General features: G+C 40.0%; 1 protein-coding gene across 25 annotated transcripts in view; it reads right to left on the bottom strand.

The window, feature by feature from the left end:
* Window positions 1–19,903, bottom strand: part of WNK1 (WNK lysine deficient protein kinase 1) — a 162,866-nt gene extending 142,963 nt beyond the window's left edge. For all 25 annotated transcript variants that reach the window (XM_040462837.1, XM_040462841.1, XM_040462840.1 and 22 more), the window contains exon 1: window positions 18,750–19,903. In XM_040462837.1, coding sequence (XP_040318771.1) covers window positions 18,750–19,511 — 762 coding nt within the window. In that variant the 5' untranslated portion in view covers window positions 19,512–19,903. The remainder of the gene's footprint in view (window positions 1–18,749) is intronic.
* Between the last annotated feature and the right edge of the window lie 2,213 nt (window positions 19,904–22,116).

The following is a 22,116-nucleotide window of genomic DNA, read 5'->3' as shown; positions in this document are numbered from 1 at the left end:
AGAGAGAGACAATAATGTTAAGAACTTCGTTTTAAAAAATCTGTGAACGATCCTACTACCCAAAGTTCTCTGTAAGTCAGCCTTCAAAAGAACCTTCCAGGTTTATATAAATAGCATGTCATTGATGAGCAGTGCAGGTGGAAGACTGGAAAGCCCTTTCCTGCTAACACTCTGGACTATGTGAAGCCTGGAGGAAGGAGGAGTTGTACAAAGGAATAATGACCAACAAAATTAGGTGAGGTCACAACACAACACATTAAATTTTAGTAAAATGGTAATATGGCATTTCTGTAAGGTTAAGACTCATGCGTACTGTATTTATGAGAGAAAAAATAATAATTGGGGGTAAATCATGATGTTTCTGCATAAGGAACTATCATACAGCTGTTAAAATGTTTATACTAATTCTTATGTTCTAATGAATTATAAAAGTATCATAAAATTATACATGCAGCAGAACATAGTTCCATGAGGGCAGGGAACTTATTTGCCAACTAAGATAGTACCTGGCATATAGGAGGAGTTTAATAAATATCTGTTGAATAGATATAAAACCCATCTTAAGGGAGAGAGAAAAGGAAAATATTCCAAACTGATACACTGGTATTGTCCTTTTAGTGAAAGAACTCTAGTGGGGTTATTTTTTGTTTTTATTTTTTCCTGTCTTCTAAAAGGTCTCTGAGTATATATTATTTCTACAATGGAAAAAACCAATTAGGAAGTAATTCCCTTTAAACTCATTAAGAATTTCCTAGATCTTCAGGGGCACCTGAGGGGCTCAGTCAATTAAGCATCAGACTTCAGCTTAGGCCATGATCTCGGTTTGTGAGTTTGAGCCCCACATCAGGCACGAGCTCTGTGCTGACAGCTCAGAGCCTGGAGCCTGCCTTGGATCCTGTGTCTCCCTCCCTCTCTCTGCCCCTCCCCTACTTGCACTCTGTCTCTCTCTCTTGAAAATAAACATTAAAAAAATTAAAAAATTAAAGAATTTCCTAGATTTTGGTATGCTGTAGAATGGACTTAACTGAAAATTTCAATAAAGGAAGAAGATTTAAGTCATCTTGAGTGGGTAGGAAATAAAAAAAAGCACACTAAGGGTGTTCCCCCTGTAGTTTAGTCAATATACAAAACTAAACTTCCTCAAAGAACTTTCAATGTACTATTGAAGGCCCCTAATACTTGGCTCTCATAAAACTTCACCATCACAGTCATGCTGTTCTAAAAGCAAACTATTGATTTAAAATATTCTGACCATGCCCAAGATCATCAGAGGTAGTGAATGAATTTTCTGCAAATCTCTGAACAAAGGCTGAGAGTGAAAATATTAATCAGCTTTGGAACCATGAGTTTTAAATTTCTGTTCAGAGTGATCAAATGCATCAATGACCAATTTCCCAGATTTAGTTATAACTAAACGTTAGCCTTTCTGGGCCAAACATTCTAGTTGATTTTCTCTTGAGAATTAAAAAGAAATACATAGGCAAGGAGGAAGGAATTCAAGTGTTATATACTGTAAGATCTAAATGTTAGTTCTGAAACTGATGTCACAACTGCATGTGCAATACGCAGTAGTACAAAGTCTCAAAAACAATGGACAGTGTACAAATAATATGTATCTTTATCTAAAGTTTCTAATTTTTAACATAAGAAACTTTTGTTTTTCCCTGTGAGGTAAATCAGGCAAATTATGCTAAGTATACAGAACAATCACCATTATGAGAACACATACCCCAATTAGGATTACAATATACAAACAGTATTTGTTGTTCTGATCTAAACACCTCAAATTTTTAAATGAGAAAATGCTTTTGCTACACAGTAAAATAAGCAAACTACCACCATACAATCTGATCACACTTTATAAAAAATAAAAAATCAAACACAGAAGTTAGACTGTTAGAAATGGTAACAATACTTATCTGTGGATGAAGGGATTCACTGCAGGTCATTTTTGTTTCCTTTTTCCCCTCATATTTCCTAATTTTTTAATATTTATTTATTTGAGAGGGAGAGAACACACAGGGGAGGGGCATAAGGAGAGAGACAGAGAAACCCAAGTAGACTCCACACTGTTAGCACAGAACCCCACGTGCGGCCCGATCTGACAAACCAATGAGATAATGAGCTGAGCCAAAAATCAAGAGTTGGATGCTTAAACGACTGAGAGCCATGCCCGTCAAATTTCCTTATTTTTATAATGAGAATGCATTATTACTTCTATAAAATGTTTTCTTAAAAATCTTTTTTGTACATGATTTAAGGATGGTTACAAAACCTAAGGTGGAGGGGCGCCTGGGTGGCTCTCGGTTAAGCGGCCGACTTCGGATCAGGTCATGATCTCGCGGTCCGTGAGTTCGAGCCCCACGTCGCGCTCTGTGCTGACAGCTCAGAGCCTGGAGCCTGTTTCAGATTCTGTGTCTCCCTCTCTCTGACCCTCCCCCCCGTTCATGCTCTGTCTCTCTCTGTCTCAAAAATAAATAAACGTTAAAAAAAAAAAAAGAATTAAAAAAACACAAAACCTAAGGTGGAAATAAATGAAGTTATAACTCAGATAACTTGAGTCAAAATCAAATAGCATTTAGCTCTAAACAATGGCTATCAAAAGGCCCTTATACAAAAAGGAAAGTAGGCTTTTGTGGTTATTAAATTACCATTTAGATTTTGAAAAGCACTGTCTTGGCATCTCAGATATTTTCTAATTTTATTAAAATAAAGTAGTTAGAGATATTTTCACTAATCTTTTCACCCTTATTATTATATAGGACCAACTAGCCAAAGAATTAACTGGTTTGGAAAATGTTAACATAACCAAATAGTTGAACTACAAATAGTATCTCTTTTATAAGCAAATGATATAAAAAAATTAATTTAACCTCTTCCTCAATAGGATTAAAATATGAATAAGGGCACTAGATAGATTAAGAAATTTAAGGAGACACAATGGCCAGAAATTTTATTAAAGAATATAAATAAAGCAGCAAGTTTACACATTCAGTATATATCCAAACAGGCATTAGCTATTTATATGAAATAGACAAAAATACTTACCAAATATTTTAAGATATGTGCAGTAAAAACTGACTTCTAATATTCTTAACAACAACTAAAATACTCAACAAGACCATAAGAAGTACCATTTCTGATATAGACATGCTGGTAAATAACAAAATACAAGATAATATTAAAAAAAAATTTTAACGTTTATTCATTTTTGAGAGACAGAGACAGAGCGTGAGTGAGGGAGAGGCAGAGAGGGAGACACAGATTCAGAAGAAGGCTCCAGGCTTTGCACTGGCAGCACAGAGCCCGATGTAGGGCTCGAACCCACGAACTGTGAGATCATGACCTCAGCTGAAGTTGGACATTTAACTGACTGAGCCACCCAGACGCCCCAAAATTTTAAAGGACTAAATGCCAATTTTCATAAAATAATCAGGTATTAAAAGCATCACAAACCAAATAGAAAAGACTTAAACCAAATTTCTCTGTTCAGCAATAGCAAAAGAATTATGGTTTGTAAAGGGTGCTAATAAAAGAAACCACAAAAAGGAAGGTGCTAACATTTTTTAAAAGAAAGCCTACATAGCACATTTAATTTACTGTAGCATCAACTCTTCCACAGCATTTTAACACAATCAGAGGTGGCCAACAGAAATATAATGTGAGCTACATATGTAATGTTAAATTTTCAAGAAGCTACATTTAAAAAAGTAAAAAGAAACATGAAATTAATGTTTATTTCCTCAATATATCCAACCATGATCATTTCAACATCTAATCGATTTTTTTCATTGGAATATTTTAACTTTGTTTTTTTTACTAAGTCTTCAAAATCCAGTATGTCACTTACACCTGCACATCTCAATTTGGATGCTGAATTTTCAACAAAAAAACCTTAGAAAACATTAATACTGAATTTGATATTACAAGTCATAGAAGTTATCTGCATTTATTGGGAATTATTCTGAGTTTCAGTGAGATGATTACTGTAATCTTCTCCTACAATTTCAAAGTAAATGCAAGACTGTTTGTATCACCTATTTTCATTTAAGGTTAAAAACGGCATCATATCCCCAAAGCAACAACAGAAAGAATGTGAAAGTAAAAATAGTAAATTAATTTTAAAAGGATACTGCTGCCAGAGAGGAAGGTATTAGAGGAAAAGATGGCAGCTCTCCTACAATGAGAAGGGTGCCAGAGGGGACTTAAGCCTAGAGGGGCTAAGAGATTATATTCATACTCATATTTTTACTCTCAACACTTCTGACACCAAATGCATGGTGTTTTTCACATGATCAACAAATGTTTCAATTTTCTAGAATTCACTCCTGACACTAACACCTGAAATGATAGCAAACCACACAGATTAAGGGCTCAGTCCCACAAAACTGCCCCCACTTTGGATGCTAGCTGCAAGTCCCAGTATAGCTGCCACCTATATTTCTGACCAACATGCTATAAATCAGGCATTCCCATGATGCTCTCCTCAGGTTTGATAATTTGCTTGAGTAGCTCAAAGAACTCATAAACAGTTTACTTACCAGTTAATTCTAAAGGATACAATCTTGGAGCAGTCAAATGGAAGATACCTAGGGCAAGATATCATTCCGGAAATTCCAAGAGGTTTAGGAGCTCTGTCATGAGCCAGAGGCAAAGATCAAATATATATTCCTTATTATGCCATTTCTACATTAACATGGACTATGCAAATTCACCCATATATTTAGCATGATGAGAAACAAGTCTCTCACTACTGGAGAAGGAAAATATACTTGGAGGAAAAACCATAATGAACTATGCTGAATTGGAATTAGATCTATCATTGTGAACCATGGTTTCCAATGTATACAGACAACTCTCTCTCTCTCTATATATATATATACAAAGAGGACAAACAACTCTGTACACTTATAAATATTTCCTAACTCTTCACTAAAAAATCTGGAAACAGCAATGCCCCAGTAGCCATGAGCACACCTGAACTTAGACGCTGCTTTCTGAATTCCATTCTATGTTCCTTATATAAGGAACCTGCCTCCATTTTTCCAAGGGCCAGTGTGGGGAAAGAACATCTTGTACAGAAAGTAAGGATATCACCAAAAAAACAATAGGGGCAAGCCAACAAAAGGACACAGAAAGCAGCTCTGGCCTATCGGGGACAATTGTTATGTTAAGTATTTCATAGTAAAAAGGTTTTTTGAGGTATTACAGTACCTATCATATAAATACAAGAGGAAAAAAAATCCTGTTGTGTAAGTTAGCTAAGTACTGGTTGTTAAAAAAGCCATCTTTATTTGTGAAGAGGGTTAAGGATGACAGATGTTTAAAGCATTAAAATAAGATACTCAAGCAGAGTACATACTCGATAAGACCCGTGAAAGCCTGTAATAGTGGTATTTATGGCAAATATGGAAGTTTCACATCTGTCCTTGCAAGGATAGAAAATAGTTAAGATTCTTATCACAGAAATCAAAGCTACACTTTAGCCAACAAATGCTTATCAGCAGAATATATATCACTATGACCCCCTCCCAACTTGTATCTGGGGGTGGGAGGGGGGTGCGGTATCTGTAGAGACAAAGGTGTAAATGCAACACAGATAATTTGCCCACCAAAAATAATATCTAAACTAGCACCTCTATGTAGTAGGGTACCTGGTCAGGCAGAATTAATATTTAGTTGAGAGTCTACCATTTAAAAATTGTTGGTGGCTTTTTTTGTCTAGGCAGAAAAGAGCCATGCACCTGGGAGTCACCTTCTTTGCTCTGGGAAGAACCATTTGAGTGGCCCTTTTCAATCATGTAATTGAAGCAAACAGGTATCTCTTGCCCTAGAGAAGTTACACAGCAGGCTCTATTTTTGACTTGATAAAAGCATCCCCACCAATAATATTAAATACTACTGGGTGGCTCAGTCGACTTCTGCTCAGGTCATGAACTCGCGGTTTATGAGTTCGAGTCCCGCGTCCGGCTCTGTGCTGACAGCTCAGAGCCTGGAGCCTGCTTCGGATTCGGTCTCCCTATCTCTCTGCTCCTTCCCTGTTCACGCTCTGTCTCTTCTCTCTCTCTCTCAAAAATAAAAATAATAAAAAACATTAAATAGTACTGAGTTAAGAGAAAGTGTGTAGAAGTATGCAAAAAAAAAAGGCTAAAAAAAAGTATTTTGGTAAACATAGGGACTCCAAGACTTTCCTTAAGTTTACCATTATCAGAAATTCTAACAGACTTAAATGACCCTGAATGAGGTCCATTGGCAGGAAAATTTGCCCCATCCTGAACATACACAACAATACAACGTACCTTGAGGGAAGGGAGAATGAAAGCCTAAACCTCTGCTTGGGGATGAAAGAGGGATGGGTGATTTGTACAGTACATTGCTGAAGCTGAAAGCCCCTACAGACCTAGCTAATCTAACTAAAAAAAGAATGTTTTGAACAATCTGCCATAATTTGAGGCAAGATATGCTTACGTGGTTTGCACATACTTATGTGCCCAAGTATGGATTACCCCTGATATATAACAGGGTAATTGTCTGACTTCAAAGTACCATTTTAGTCTAAAGAACATCCAGGAATCCAGGCCTATGGGATGATATATCAGTCTGTGCTAGTGGGTACATAGGCAAATAATAACTGATACACTTTAAGAATTTTATTAAATTGTTAATACAAAGTCTTGTTATTTTCAAGAAGAAAATCTCATTATCTGTAAATCTTACTGGAGGTGAGGTAACATCTTATTCCCCTAACAATGCTGAATAAATTATTCATTCCAGAGGATTTCAAAACATAATTATGTAATTTATTTTTTTTTAAATTTTTTTTTCAACGTTTATTTATTTTTGGGACAGAGAGAGACAGAGCATGAACGGGGGAGGGGCAGAGAGAGAGGGAGACACAGAATCGGAAACAGGCTCCAGGCTCTGAGCCATCAGCCCAGAGCCCGACGCGGGGCTCGAACTCACGGACCGCGAGATCGTGACCTGGCTGAAGTCGGACGCTTAACCGACTGCGCCACCCAGGCGCCCCTAATTATGTAATTTAAATGAGATTTCTATTTGGAGTTCATACAAAAAGAGAGTCAAATCCTTATCAACAGTATATGTAATATGTCAAAGTAAACAGTGAAGAGAAGGGAAAAAAGATAACAAGATTAAAAAAAAAATCAAGGGGGGAAAAGTCAATTCATACTATCAGTATCAAGAACTAAACTAACAAACTATAATGTCAATCTTCAAAGTAAATAAAACTAAGTCCTATGGAAATTATACAATAGCAATTAACATGTTGATCTGTTCATTAAGTACTCCAATATCCTTAATTCTGCTTTCCTGGTTGAGTAAAAATAGCATTGATACCTAACAATTTTGGAAATTTAGAAGTTTAATTTTTACTAACAATGCAAAACTTGAAAATGAACAATCTTTATACATAGAAGTTGCTAAAGACCATTGACAAAAATCCTAACAATACTATAGCCATTCAATTTGTCTCTATTAGATAGAAATTTAATACACATAGACCCCTAGAAACAATACTGCTTCACCTTAAATACTTAAGTCTAAACAGAACATCCTGTGATAACCAATGAATGTAAATAGCATCTAAAAAACTCTGAACACACCCAAAAGTTAATTTTAAAAAATCCTGCCATCTCCCTCCTTATAGAGCTACATGTGTATACTGGCTAAAAGGCCATTTAAATAGAGATTTATTTCATGAAGTGAAAGTATATATAAAAGGTGTAAGATGCTCAACAATGAATTATAATTGCTAAATAGAGCAAAAAGACTTAGAATTCCACTAGGATTCAACCTCCCCATCCTGTTTAACTGAAGTATTCTGCAGTTGGAAAAAAACAAGATATGCCATGATCTTAAGTTATTAAACCTGAGTTAGTTTCCTCAAATATAAAATTAAGAATATATTTTCCTTGGGGTGCCTGGGTGGCTCAGTCGGTTAAGCATCCAACTTCAGCTCAGGTCATGATCTCGCGGTTTGTGGGTTCAAGGCTCACACTGGGCTCTGTGCTGACAGCTGGGAGCCTGGAGCCTGCTTTGGAGAGAGGGGGGGGGGGTGGGGGAGAGAGGGGGAGAGAGAGAGGGAGAGAGTGAGTCTGCCTGCCCCTCCCCCACTTGTGCTCGGCTCTCAAAAATAAACAAAAAAGAAAATATCTTCCTTGTACTATTGTGAAAATTATAAATAAATCTTTAACAATTATGGGCATGGTACTGTGCCTGTCACAAAAAAGAGCTCTTACTAGCTAGCTATTAGTAATTATTAATATATTTCCAGATTAATTAACAAGGAACACTTTGCAAAAAAGGCCTTAGGAAGTTATGCAGTATTTAGGGTTTTTCTTGTAGAATGGTCCATTTTTACCACATCCTAGAAACAGTAGAGTAATTCAGGATTATTTCTTGCAATGAGAATTTATTTGAAATCTGGCTGTTTCCTCAAGAGACACACAAAGATGGTCATTTCAGAGAGATGGCTCACTTATAAAGTATGTATCACCACACTATTATGTAAATAAATATAACACGCAAGCCAGAGATTATAGGAGAGAAGCAAACTTTGTTTAACCAGGACATTATTCTCAATGCATAAGTGAATATTCTGGACACCAGTTGATAAATTGCATGGTGTATGAAAACTTACTTAGATTAAATGTTAACTATCCACAAAGAATAACCAAAACTAAAACAACTAATTAGCTTAGGACAGACCTTAGGATGGATACTAAGGCAGAATAAGCAGACAAAAAAGAGATACTGAGGCAGAGAAAACAGACAAAATACTGTATTTCAATGCTTTAACTTTATTTATTTAAAGACCTTTCCTTGCTTATCTATCCATCTCATCCTTGATCATGCCTTCTACTTAGCCAATCTTTCTTGCCCCGTACTCATTCAAACTTGTCTAAAGAAATGGCCTAGTCTTCCTACTGTCTCTAGTTCTTAACCTTCCTCAGCCATTCCCTTAAATCCACTGCAAATTTCCTATTGTGAAACTGTAGGATCACCAAATATCTGGAGCAAATGTGACATAATGTTTATCTTTGTTAATTCTGCATGTATATGTGTTGTTTGTGATAGCATCCTTTGTACATCTTTTCAAAAAAAGGATGGCTGTTTTTACTTTATTAATACAGAACACATTTTAAAAATATGTAACTTAAGTTATAAAAGCACCACACTGTATATTCTTTATAGTATATAAATTATACCTCAATCAAGCTATTAAAAACAAAAAAAAAACCCACACACAATTCAACCCAAGATCTACATATAGCACATTCCAAAAGAACTTCCCACAATGATGGAAATGTTCTTTATGCCATCTAATATGGGAGGCACACATGGCTTCTGAGCACTTGAAATGTGGCTAGAGCAAGTGAAACACAGTTTTTAAAACTTACTTCATTTTAATTAAGTTAAATAGCCATAGGAGGCTAGTGAACAGTACATAAATCTAGGATGTTACCAGTGTTATATCTACCCCTACTCACTTCTCTCTTAGATAATTGCAAATTTTGTTGTTAATGACTTAACAGTCAAATGCAATAAACGATTTCAAAAGCCTAACTAATCTCTACAATTCTTTTTTAGTCCTTCTAAAATATATTCTCCAAAATTACTACTATGCAAATTGAACTTCTCTGCTATATTCCTTTCTTAAAATGTTATTACCTTGATAGGGGTACATGGGTGGCTGTTGGTTAGGTGTCCGACTTCAACCCAGCCCAGGTCATGATCTCGTGGTTCGTGAGTTCCAGCCCCATGTCAGGCTCTGGGCTGACAGCTCAGGGCCTGGAGCCTGCCATCAGATTCTGTCTCCCTCTCTCTCTGCCCCTCCCTCACTCATGCTCTGTCTCTCTCTCAAAAATAAATAAACATTAAAAAACTTTTTTTTAAATGTTATTCCCTTGAGGGGCGCCTGGGTGGCTCGGTCGGTTGAGCGTCCGACTTCGGCTCAAGTCATGATCTCGTGGTCTGTGAGTTCGAGCCCCATGTCAGGCTCTGTGCTGACAGCTCAGAGCCTGGAGCCTGTTTCAGATTCTGTGTCTCCCTCTCTCTCTGCCCCTCCCCTGTTCACGCTCTGTCTCTCTCTGTCTCAAAAATAAATAAACGTTAAAAAAAAAAAGATGTTATTCCCTTGATATTGCCATTCTTCTATTTAGTCTAACCCCTGGGTTCTTTCTTTCCTTTGCCCACCCATTTTGCCCTGGGAAAATTATTCTCCTCTGTCTCGTCCTCGCCCTCTCCCTCTCTCTCTCTCTCTCTCTCTATATATATATATCCCCTCCTTAGATGAATTCATTTACTTGCATTATTTCAGCTATGACTAACACAGACATTTGGGAATCTACAGTTATATCCTGGACCTATGCTTTGAGCTTCAATAATATATCCAAATGCCTACTGAACTTCTTCACGGAGGTTTCACAACTACCTCAGACTTAACATGTCAAATTGAATATATATCTCCACAGGCTTTCCCCTCCCCCCAAGAACAAAACCCGTAATTCTTTCTTATTCCCTCCCTCACCTGACAGCACAATCATCTATCCCTACCCTTTTATCTCCTTCATTTTTCCTCCAAATTGCCAATTCATCACTAAATCCTACATATTTTATCTCCTAAATATTTAAAGATTATACTCCTCTACTTCCGCCCTCATTCAGGCCATAGAAATCTCATGCTCATACCCCTAACTAAACTCTACATATCCTTTGTACTCCTTAAGTCCACTCTCCACAATTACCACTAGGCAAATCTACCTAACTTCTTTGCTTAAAATTCTTTAGTTACTCTCCACTGCCTATACCTGAGTATTTGTGTGGGAGGGGTGTGTGAAGCATTCAAAGAGCATGTAAATAGAAATATAATAATGATATCTAGAAATTCTTCAGCATGTTAAAGAGATGATCTATTGCATTTCTCAAAGTGACCTTAATCCACAATGACCTACCAGTCCAAGTAAGGAGAGTATCCACAAAGATATACCAGGTTATTTAGCTCAAAACTATTAGCTATTAAGATGATCTTGTCATTATTCCAAAGAAACTTTTACTTCTATTAAGAGAAAATGTACATATTAATAATGATTTGATTTACTAATTAGTTTTACCTCTCACTGTTTGGTTTATATATTAGTTTGTGTTTGATTAACATAAGACCATCCACCATGCACATACTGACAAAAAAAGACATCTGTCTCTGAGAAGCTGAACTTTGGCTACATAAAAGGCAATTATTTCTACAGAAATAATTAGTGTGGCTCTTCTTAACTAACCTGAATATGATGATTATATCAAGTAGATTTCTAAACACTCTTTCTTAAATTATTATTTTTTTAATGTTTATTTTTGAGAGACAGAGACAGAGTGCAAGTGGGGGAGGAGCAGAGAGAGACAGAGACAACAGAATCCGAAGCAGGCTCCAGTCTCTGAGGCTGTCAGCACAAAGCCCAACATGGGGCTCCAACTCATGGACCGCAGATTTCTTAAGAAAGCTTAAATTCAGAGAGAAACTGTATTATTTGCTTGTGATGACAAACAGCTTAACTGAGGATTCTTTTCCGAAAATCATTAAACACATTCATTTAGTATAGCACACTTAATATGTCTATCTTGAAATGCTAAGATTCAAGTCGCAATATCAACAAGTAAATTCTTGGGGCACCTGGGTGGCTCAGTCAGTTAAGTAGCTGACTTCAGCCCAGGTCATGATCTCACAGTCTGTAGGTTCGAGCCCCGCGTCAGGCTCTGTGCTGGCAGCTCAGAGCCTGGAGCCTGCTTCTGATTCTGTGTCTCCCTCTCTCTCTGCCCCTCCCCTGCTTGTTCTCTGTCTCTTTCTCTCTCAAATAATAAAGATTAAAAAAAAAAAAGTAAAAAAAAAAAGTAAATTCTTTATGAAAGCCCATCTGAAAAATCTAAATTAATATAAACTAAGGTGGAGATATGATCAATTAAGTCAATCACAAACAAAACCAAGCAAGTTACTGACATCTTTCCTCTCATGTAGAAAGAATCAATAACCAACCTTTTAAAAACTACACACAAAATTGAGCTGGCCACATGATAAAGGCACAATCCTCTCCCAAATGAAAACATTCTTAAAAAGAGCTTCTGGCAGGGCGCCTAGGTGGCTCAGTCAGTTGGACCTCTGACTTCGGCTCAGGTCATGATCTTACGGTTCGCGGGTTCGAGCCCCACGTCAGGCTCTGTGCTGACAACTCAGAGCCTGAAGGTCTGCTTGGGATTCTGTGTCTCCCTCTCTCAGCCTCTCCCACACTCATGCCGTGTCTGTCTCTCAAAAACGAATAAATATTAAAAAAAATTTTTTTTTTAAAGAAGAGCTTCTGGGGGCACCCGGGTGGCTCAGTCGGTTGGGCGTCCGACTTCAGCTCAGGTCACAATCTCGCGGTCCATGAGTTCGAGCCCCGCGTGGGGCTGTGGGCTGATGGCTCAGAGCCTGGAGCCTGCTTCCGATTCTGTGTCTCCCTCTCTTTCTGCCCCTCCCCCGTTCATGCTCTGTCTCCCTCTGTCCCAAAAATAAATAAACGTTAAAAAAAAAAAATTAAAAAAAAAAAAAAAGAAGAGCTTCTGGCAATTTCTCTTCAGTCTGAAAAGCTGCTCCCCTGTCTTAAGATTTAATACAATTCCTAAAGTAACAAGCCAAAAAGTTCTTAAAACCCAACTTTAACTAAGAAGTTTAAAATATTCAACCAATTTGTAATAAGCAATAACTTATGGCCTTTCAAATTGGATTTTTTAAAGCACCATCATCCTTTTATTGTCTATAACACTTTACAGTTTTCAAGCACCTTCACATAGTTTTCCAGTTATCTTCAACAATCCAGTTAAGTCACGTTACTAATAAGTCAGCATTACAGATTAAGTTCCTTACTCAGGTCAGATAACTGAATAACATAGAACCCAAATGTTCTGCCTTCGAAGTCTTTTCCATTATATGGTATTGTATTATACTACAGTAAACTCTCCAAATACAAGATTAGAGAATCAGCTGTGGACCAAAGAGAGGAAAGTATGGAGAAAACATCCCTGAGATCTACAACTATTTTTAACTTAGAAAAGAATATAGTATTTATTAAAGTATATTGAGAATGAACTTATACCTTCAAAGAGCTCAAAGACTAGTGAAGCAAACAAAGAATATAAACAACTTCTAATCAATCTGAAGAATACTGTAAGAATGATCCCAAAAGGAAAAAGATCTTAGCAAATTCTGGAGGGCAGTAATTCAGAAAGGCTGGCATTTGAGAAAGTGACAGGTCATGAAATTACAAAGTAAGGCAGAAGACAGGTAAAGCTAAAGAATTTCAAAGCACTGATAACAACATATTCAACCCCAAAGTTCCCCCTGTAAGAGTGACAGGCAACAGTAAAGAGTTTTGCTACATGATTTTTCAAATCAAACAAAATGTTCACGGATATCCTCAAAAAGCGTAAAGAGATGCTGTATCATCACAGTTAATACTTATGTGCCAGGTCCTCCCGCAAATGTTTTACATTTATATTAATTCATTTAATTGTCACAACAACTCTATAAAGTAGGTACTCTTATTACACTCCATTTTATCAATAGGAAATTGGCCCAAAGTTGCCCAAGGTGACATAATCATTAGCTGAGTCAGGATTTGAATTCAAGCAGTTCTTTTTTTTTTTTTTTTTCAGGCAGTTAAGTTCTTATTTACTATATTATACTGCAGAAAAATAATGCCCTCTTCAAATCTAAATTCAGGCGGTGCATGCTAAGTCTCACATATTTCTGCACACTACAGTGGTCCTGTTAAAAAAAGGAAAAAAAAGAAAAGAAAACCAAAAAAATCCTCAAATAGGGGCACCTGGGTGGCTCTGTCGGTTAAGCGTCTGACTTGTGATTTCAGCTCAGGTCATGATGGATCTCAGTTCGTGAGATTGAGCCCTGCATCGGGCTCTGAGCAGGCAGTGCGGAAGCATGCTTGGAATTCCCTTTCTCTGCCCCTCCCCTGCTCACACACACTCTCTCTCTCAAAATAAATAAACTTAAAAAAAAAAAACTCAAATAAAATGCAAGATGCTAAAAATAAAGAACTGATACAGCAAAACCTAATAACTATTAATGAATTTTTTCATGTTATACTAACATCTTCAGAAATTATAATTTGAGCATAACTACTCTTGCTACTTTTACAGCTTCATTTAAAAAATCTTAAATCTATATTAGAAAACCAAATAACAGCTTTAGAATGATTTCTGAAAATGAGAGCCCAGTTTTAGTTGAATGTTTCCATAGAGATTAAGTAGAATGACTTTCAAATGACCAGGATCATGCACTAAAACCTGAATGTCAAGAAATGAACTCAACCACCAGATAATAATAGAGTCCCCATCTGTTTGTTTGTTTTTTTAATGTTTATTTTTTGAGAGAGAGAGACAGAGTGTGAGCAGGGGAAGGGCAGAGAGAGAGAGAGAGAGAGAGAGAGAGAGGGAGACAGAATTCGAAGCAGGCTCCAGGCTCCGAGCTGGCAACACAGAGCCGGATGTGGGGGCTCGAACTCACAAGCTGTGAGATCATGACCTGAGCCAAAGTCAGCTGCTTAACTGACTGAGCCATCCAGGCGCCCCAGTCCCCATTTGTTTTTGACAAAAACAATCTTCCACTAGGAACAACTGTGATACTTAAGAGGAGAAAAAAGGTAAATAATAGAAAAGGAAAACATTCAAACCCCAAAGACTAAGTAAGAAATATCACTGAAAAGTCAACCTAAATATAATTCTCAACACCTGTACCACAAAGGTTACTTCCTACAGCAATAAATTTACATACATTTTAAAGCGTATCTTACCTAACAAAATTATCTTCTTTAATTCTATTCTGTATTATTAGAAGGGAAAAGGATTACTTCAAACAAGTTACCAATCATTCTTTAATTTGCATAACAGCTACATTTGTGTTATCTCAATTTTGTTTATACTCATCAGTTACTCTGAGGCTTTAAAACAAACAAAACTCCAAAGACTATTCCCTGAAATCTTGTTCCTGGGACTGAAAATTACTGCAGATTCTCATCCTGAAAAACACGGAATTTGGCACAAATGTAAAAAAGGGCAAAAAAAGAAAATCAATATTCAAGTGGAAGATTCAGTTCAATGAGTTATTTTAAGAACTAAAGCAAAGAAATAAGTTATGGTTTCTTAATCACAAACCACATCACATTTCTGCAGCACTGCTAAACTTTTCATAAAACATTAATAACACCTGTATCAACTATACTTCAGCTTAAAAAAAAAAAAGAAAATTAAGTCCAAAAAAAACTCATCACATACTCATGATACTCATGATGAGACATAAGCCTTAATTTACCAAAAAAAAAAAAAAAAAAAAAAAAAGCCAGAGTAAAGCCAGCACTAAGTACACTGGAGCTTAACCAAAATTTATGATTTGACCTCCCCTTCCAAGTAGATCTGGAAACAATCTCATCAAAATATAAAGTGAATATGGGGCGCCTGGGTGGCACAGTCGGTTAAGCGTCCGACTTCAGCCAGGTCACGATCTCGCGGTCCGTGAGTTCGAGCCCCGCGTCGGGCTCTGGGCTGATGGCTCAGAGCCTGGAGCCTGTTTCCGATTCTGTGTCTCCCTCTCTCTCTGCCCCTCCCCCGTTCATGCTCTGTCTCTCTCTGTCCCAAAAATAAATAAACGTTGAAAAAAAAAATTAAAAAAAATATAAAGTGAATATATCAAGTTACCAAGCGAACTCTATTTAGAAGCAATTTGTGGAGAAAAGTACTTAAAGTAATCAAAACCATTCACAAATCTATGTATAAATACATTTTCTTTAAAAAGTTTATGCTACATTTCTTAAAAAAACCAAGATGTCTCTACAGAAAAGCAATAAACTCTGCAAAGTTGGGCAATAACATTTTCTGACCAAGGCAACAGAGTACTAAAATTAAGTCATGTTATTTGCCTAATGAAATCAAGTAAAGAAATCTGCAGCTTAAAAGATCAGTTATCAGCTAAGATCCTGTGGTATCAAAGTATTACCTAGTATTATTTATTAGGAATTGATACTTGCATACTGTGACTCTTAAAATTAGCTTGATGGAAACAAGTTTGATTTATATACCACATTCACCCATTCTCTATCCTAAAAAGCCTATTTGTACATTTAAATTGATAAAATCAATACTCTAAACCATAGGGTATTGGGTCAGACTTCCCCAGAAATCTGACAGCGACTTCCACACCAAAATACAACTGCTTCATTTGAGATGTACTAATTAGCAACCTACTAAACTACAAAAGCTTTAACATTTCCCAAATCATTAGATCCTAACCAGTTTAAATTTTATTCTTTACCAATCTATGCAAGTCATCTACCTGCTCCATGATTTCAGGCTATTTATCAAATAAGTAGCTGGGCAGAATAACCTAAGATTTCTTCCAATTTTAATACACTATTTAACAACTGAATACAGAATTTCTCCTGTCTTCCTCCAGAAAAATATGTACGTTAGAAGTATACATTTAGTTAAAAAGGCTTTCCTTTCTTCCCAATGCTTTAGTAATCCTTTAATTTGTATCCAAAAACAAAAACTCAAAACTAACCTAATGAATAAGTTATTAGGTAAATGTACTGATCAAAAAACCAAAAACACTGTATAAAACATCTGGGGCTAGGAAAATCATATTTTAAAAAACAAAATGAAAAATTGCATAAACAGAGTCAAATGACATAAGGAAGTTTCTAAACCAGGGTACCACTCAGTGAACTAGGATTTGGTTCTGCAGCCAAATCCTTAACTGATTTAAAAATAAGATGGTGATATTATATATAAGGATATCAGATATTCTTTAATTTGACCATGCCCATGTCTAGACAGAGAACAAAAATCCAAAAAGCCATGAGTTCAAAGAAAAACTGAGAGGACAAAATTATTATGACATTAGGCAAATTGAGTTTTTTCCACTGTATCATTAGTTCCAAGATAAACTATCAAAAGATTACCATTAAGGAAAACACAATTACATTCTGAGAAGTCTTGAAGGTTAAATAATTGAAACTAACAAAATTAGTCCATAAAGTGATCAACGTTTACTTGGGTCCAGTCTTAAGAAAGTAAGGTAACTAATTAAAAAAAAATATGTATCCAAAAGGCACCTATTCAAATATAAAACCATAATAGAAGAATAAAATCCAGGATCAACAGTAATAGGCACCCCTTGTACAAGAGAAAAATGTCTGTATGTAGAGAATAAATGGAATTTTTGCCTGTAAACCAAAAGGAATCAGACTTAAGTTTCTGAGATGATCAACAGGAATAAAGTCATAGTTTTACAAGATTTTTTTTTAAAGCTGCACCCTTTCCAATACAAATCACCATAAAACTGAGTTCCTTTTATTTCACAATGCCTTAGAAGTTCTACACCATTTATGTAAAACTTAAGAAATTATTATGTTCCTAAAGAAGTTGTCAGTTTTTAAGTTCACCTCCTTCCACATGTTAACTTCCCTTCACATTTGATATGGCCTTGGTCATTTGGAAAGTGACATTCAAAGGGTTAAGTATTAACATATTAGTTAATGGATAAAATAAACTTCTAGATTATTGTTATTTTCATATCCTATCTTGGTCCATTTTTTTGACAAGAAGAATATGGGTAACAGGGATTTTCATGTATAATGTATCTAACTTTTTCATTCAGTGGAACTCTGCTTCTTCCAATAACCTATGTTCACTTCCGGACGAGGAGAACATTCAAGCAAGTTGCTGTAGGTCAAGCAACAAGTTACCCAAACCTAGCTATTTAAACCTAGAATATATCTGTCAACCAGAATGACACACCATGATTTACCCCATGAAAACCTCTCTGAGAGGTTAAAAGCAAAGCACCGTGAGTCCTTTAGACTCTTGTAAAAGTTTGGCTTAAAAACCTTTCATAACAAGTTTAAAATAACAATAGTGACATTACAACTCTAAAAGCACTTCTATAATTGTACATGGGTTCTTGTACTGTTCACTGTATAGAGAACGGACTGAAGACATACTAGTTTTAATTAACACTGTCAGATAACTGCCAGTTACCAAAAGGCTTAAGCATCATTAGGTGGAACAATATCAAACACTTACTGTACCCTTTTAGTCCCGAGGCATTTATTCAGAGAAGAAAATCTTTTTTATATAGTTTATATTAAATGCCTGTGCAATCACCAACTAGGATATACCCAAAGTAAGGTCATTCCCAAAGTAAGGTCATTCGTGAACAAGGTCGTTCTTATTCTAAAAGTACAGCCTGATGTCAGGGATGGAAACGAGCATGTAACACACCAGGAGCTCAACAGTGCAGAGCCTCTGATGAGATGGAAATGCACAAGGCAAGAAGACTCTGTACTTTCCTAATTCAGAAACTTTCCCACTAATTCCGAGTTTCCTGCCAGACACTAAAACAATAACAAGTAGGTAATGCATTTGTACTCAGATGATTTTCATCACTCCCTCTCCAGTATCAAATCTCTTTGGCTACCAATAATTCTTACCCTACATCGGGTACTCTACGTACATGCACAAATTCTAGTTTCTATCTCTTGCAAAGTTGGTACTCCTCGCCCCGCCCCGCCCCGCCCCAGCCCCCGAGCGAACAGTTAGATAATGACTTGTAAAGGATGAATTCGATAAACTGGCTTAACCAAGCTAAATTTAGATCCAAACCACCGAAAGATAAAGAAGTGGGGCTATACCTGCAGTTCACACCAGGCGACCTCCACAGTAGTTTCAGTGTCGAGACCTTTGTAGACGGTCTTAAAGGAGCCTCGGCCAATCTCGATGTCGAATTTGAGAAAGCGGCCATCGTTGGACATTCCCACGGCCTTGGTCTCCAGCTCTTCGATGTCATCCTGTTGCTGGCTCCGTTCCTCCTGTGGTTCCTTGGCGCTGCCGCCGCCGCCGCTGCCACTTCTGGCCGACGGAGGCTCCTCTTTGCTCCCCACATGGTTGGGCTGGGAAACTTGGCGGTCTCTGACGGTACTGCTGGGGGCGGTCGCGGCTACAGCGCCCGCGCCGGCTGGCTCCCCGGGGGCGACAGCGACGGGAGGCAGCTGGGCTACCTGGGCAGCGGCGGTGGCGGTCAAGGTCTCCTCGCGGTGGGGCTCCGGCGGGGTGCTCTGCGGAGCCGCCGTGGAGACGGCGGGCTGGGGGAGAGAAAGGGGAAGGCCGGGCAGTTCCAGCGCAGTGGCGTTGGAGTCGCAGATGACGCTGCGGCGGAAGAAGCGGTGCTCAGTGGTGGTAGTGGTGGCGGCCGCGCCACGGCTGTCCTTGTCCATAGTGTGGCGGCGACGCCGGTACTCCTCTGTCCGGCCAATTCCGGCGTCGGGCCCCGCGCTGCCCAGTTTCTCCCCCACCGAGGAATCGGAGCTGGAGCCATTCTTGGGGGAAGGCGCCGGCGGCGAAAGGAACAAGGAGCTCGGAGTGCTGCTCTGCTTCTCTGAGGCACCGCCAGACATGGTCGGTCCGCTGGAGCGAGGCGAGCGGGCTCGAACTCGTGAAGGAAGAGAAGGCGAGGGGCCGAGCCCGAGGAGCGCCGGCGGTGTGCGGGTACCGCTGCGACGGCTCCCGCCGCCGGCGGGCTCGGATCCACCTGGACGGCCGGCTCCTCACTCAGCACTGACGAGCCGCCCCGAAGGAGACGCGGGCCCCTGGGCCCAGTTGCGGCGGCTGATACGGCTCACGAGGCGGGCTCGTCGGAGGGCGATCGAGGAGCTGAGCCACGGGGGTTAGCGCCTCACGGTCCGCATCCATCCTGCGGCGAGAGACGGCCGGGAAGGCTGGAGCAGCGGAGGCGCCGCAGTCATGAGGGGCAGGGCAAGGGGCCGGCACCAAGTCGAAGCGGATGCGGCGGATGCGGCGGCGGCTCCAGCTCCCCGCCGCCGCCGCCGCTTCCCGAGCTGGGCGGGCTAGGCCCCGGGGGCGGCGGCAACGCGAGGAACGGACGGGCGCGGACTCCCGAGCGGTGGCAGCCCCACAGCCGAAGAGAGTGGGAGGGGCCGAGGAAGGAGAAGGAGGGCCGGCCGGGGGCTCCCGGTCAGTCAATCGGTCGCCTCCTCCCACACGCGCCCCCAGCTAGGGGGACCAGTCTCACAGGGCGCCCATCGACCGGACGGGAAGGGCCGACGCCTCGAAGCCTCGGTGCCTGAGGAGCGGGCCCCCCCTTCCCCGAGGCCTCCCCGCCCGCCCCGGGCCTGGCAAACCCTCGTCTCCTCCCGGGCCGGTACCGGGGGCTGACGGAGGGAGGGAACGGTGGGGAGGGGAGGGCCGCTCACCGCGGGGCCCGAGCTCCGCTGCTTCTCTGGGCCGAGAGTAGAGGAGACCGAGAGGACTGGGTGAAGGGGGTTAGGGAGAGGAAAGAGTAGTCACCCCCACCGGGCGCCTTCTGTCACCGAAGATGGGGGCGCAGAGTGGCCGAGTGTGAAGAGCCGCGTCCGCCGGGGAAACTCTCCGCGCTAAATGGCGCCGGGAGTCTGAAGCCTCCACACAGCCCGCTCGGACCCCGCCCCCCGCCGCCCGGGGCGCCCCACCCCCACCCCGCTCTCGGGGCTCTAGCGCAGGCGTGCTAGTACCGAGGCTCCCTGGGACTTGTAGTTTTGGCATTAGAAGGATGAAAGGGACTGAGGGCGAGGGAGCCTACGATTTCCGTGATGCTCTGTGGTTGCTTTACCCTGATGCCTCATGGGAGTTGTAGTTTTCTTTGGAAACCGCCCCTTCTGGAAGGCTGATGGGAGCGTCCCGGTGGGTCGCTAAACCCCATCCTTAAGTCAACGCTAGCTAGGAAAATCATTATTTAGGGTTTAATTTGCGAGAAAGGGGAAGGAAGAAAAAAAGGAAGAGGGAGGCAGGACGAGAGGAGAGACTTCCATCATGCTCCGTTGAGGCGAGAGAGAGCTAAGAGATTGCCATGCAATGAAGGATGATCTGTTGTTCATCTTTAATGGAGAGAGCCGCAGTAGCGTTGAGTGACTGTAGGGGTGTGGGGGTGGAGGAGGAAAGCAAAGCAAAGAGAGCTAGAACCTGAGCTCAGAAAGCCGGAGGGGCTGAAGACTCCCTCTGTGGGGTCAAAGAAACTTTGTGAAGATTGTGCATGGGATTAATATTGGTTAAATGCGTTGGGGAAGGAGACGGGGAGTATTACCTCTTATCCTCTTCCCTTCCATAGCCTTTAAGGCCACATTCTCAGTTCCAGCTCCAAGACAGATATTCTGATTCTCAAAGACGGGCTGCTCTCCTGAAATCCAGGATTCATAGCGAATCCTTTGCTTTGCCAGAAAAATACTAACGGTGCGGTGGAGGGGAGAATCCTAGAAAAGATAAGGTCCACGGATCTTTGCGTCTTTTACCACAAACTTGGGAGAGCTGAGTTGACTTTTGCCTATGTAGTCGGTTGAGCTTAATTTCCATCTTTCGTTTGCTTGGAGGCTTAGTAAAACAACATACCCTTTTTCTAGAGGTGCACGAATGTACATGTGTAACTTATTCCGTGGCTTTGGACATAGAGGAAATCTGGATCCATGTAGTTCACAGTAATGGAATGCTTTCCTTGAAAGCATCCTTAGGCTCTCTGGACCCCTTTGCTCCTAGCAACTACTCAAGATTGTGCAGGTGATGAGCACCAGGGGGCACCAGACAGAGTGGGAAAAGCCAGACCTGTCAGATGGCAATTAAGAGTCTTAGCCCACCGGGTGAAAGCGGGAGGCTCTTAAACGTACGCAACAGCAAGATAGCGTCCACAGGCTCCTGCCTCTCACCAGCGCCCTCTATAGAACGAACTCAGAAGCACACTTGCTAGCCAAGCACCGCATTTGGAATATGAGTAGTTTGAAAGCAACTTGACAAAAGATTCCTTAGCGCGAGTTTCCTAGGAAAGGCCCACGGGTTACCGGGATGAGCTCCACTTCATCTGATATGTAAAATAGTTACACTATTCTTCAATATTTTCTCAAAAAAGTACACTTTCAGGTTTACAAAAATTTGGTTTTGGCAACAAGGGTTGTTAGGTTTCATGAAGCTAACAAACTATGAACATTTTAAAATATAAATTCAGTGGGGGTAACTAGA

This window comes from Herpailurus yagouaroundi, unplaced genomic scaffold (assembly GCF_014898765.1).
Source record: "Herpailurus yagouaroundi ecotype Mexico unplaced genomic scaffold, PumYag 355, whole genome shotgun sequence".
NCBI lineage: Eukaryota > Metazoa > Chordata > Mammalia > Carnivora > Felidae > Herpailurus > Herpailurus yagouaroundi.
The sequence above is the reverse complement of the archived record's forward strand: the minus strand, read 5'-3'. Positions and strand labels throughout refer to the sequence as shown.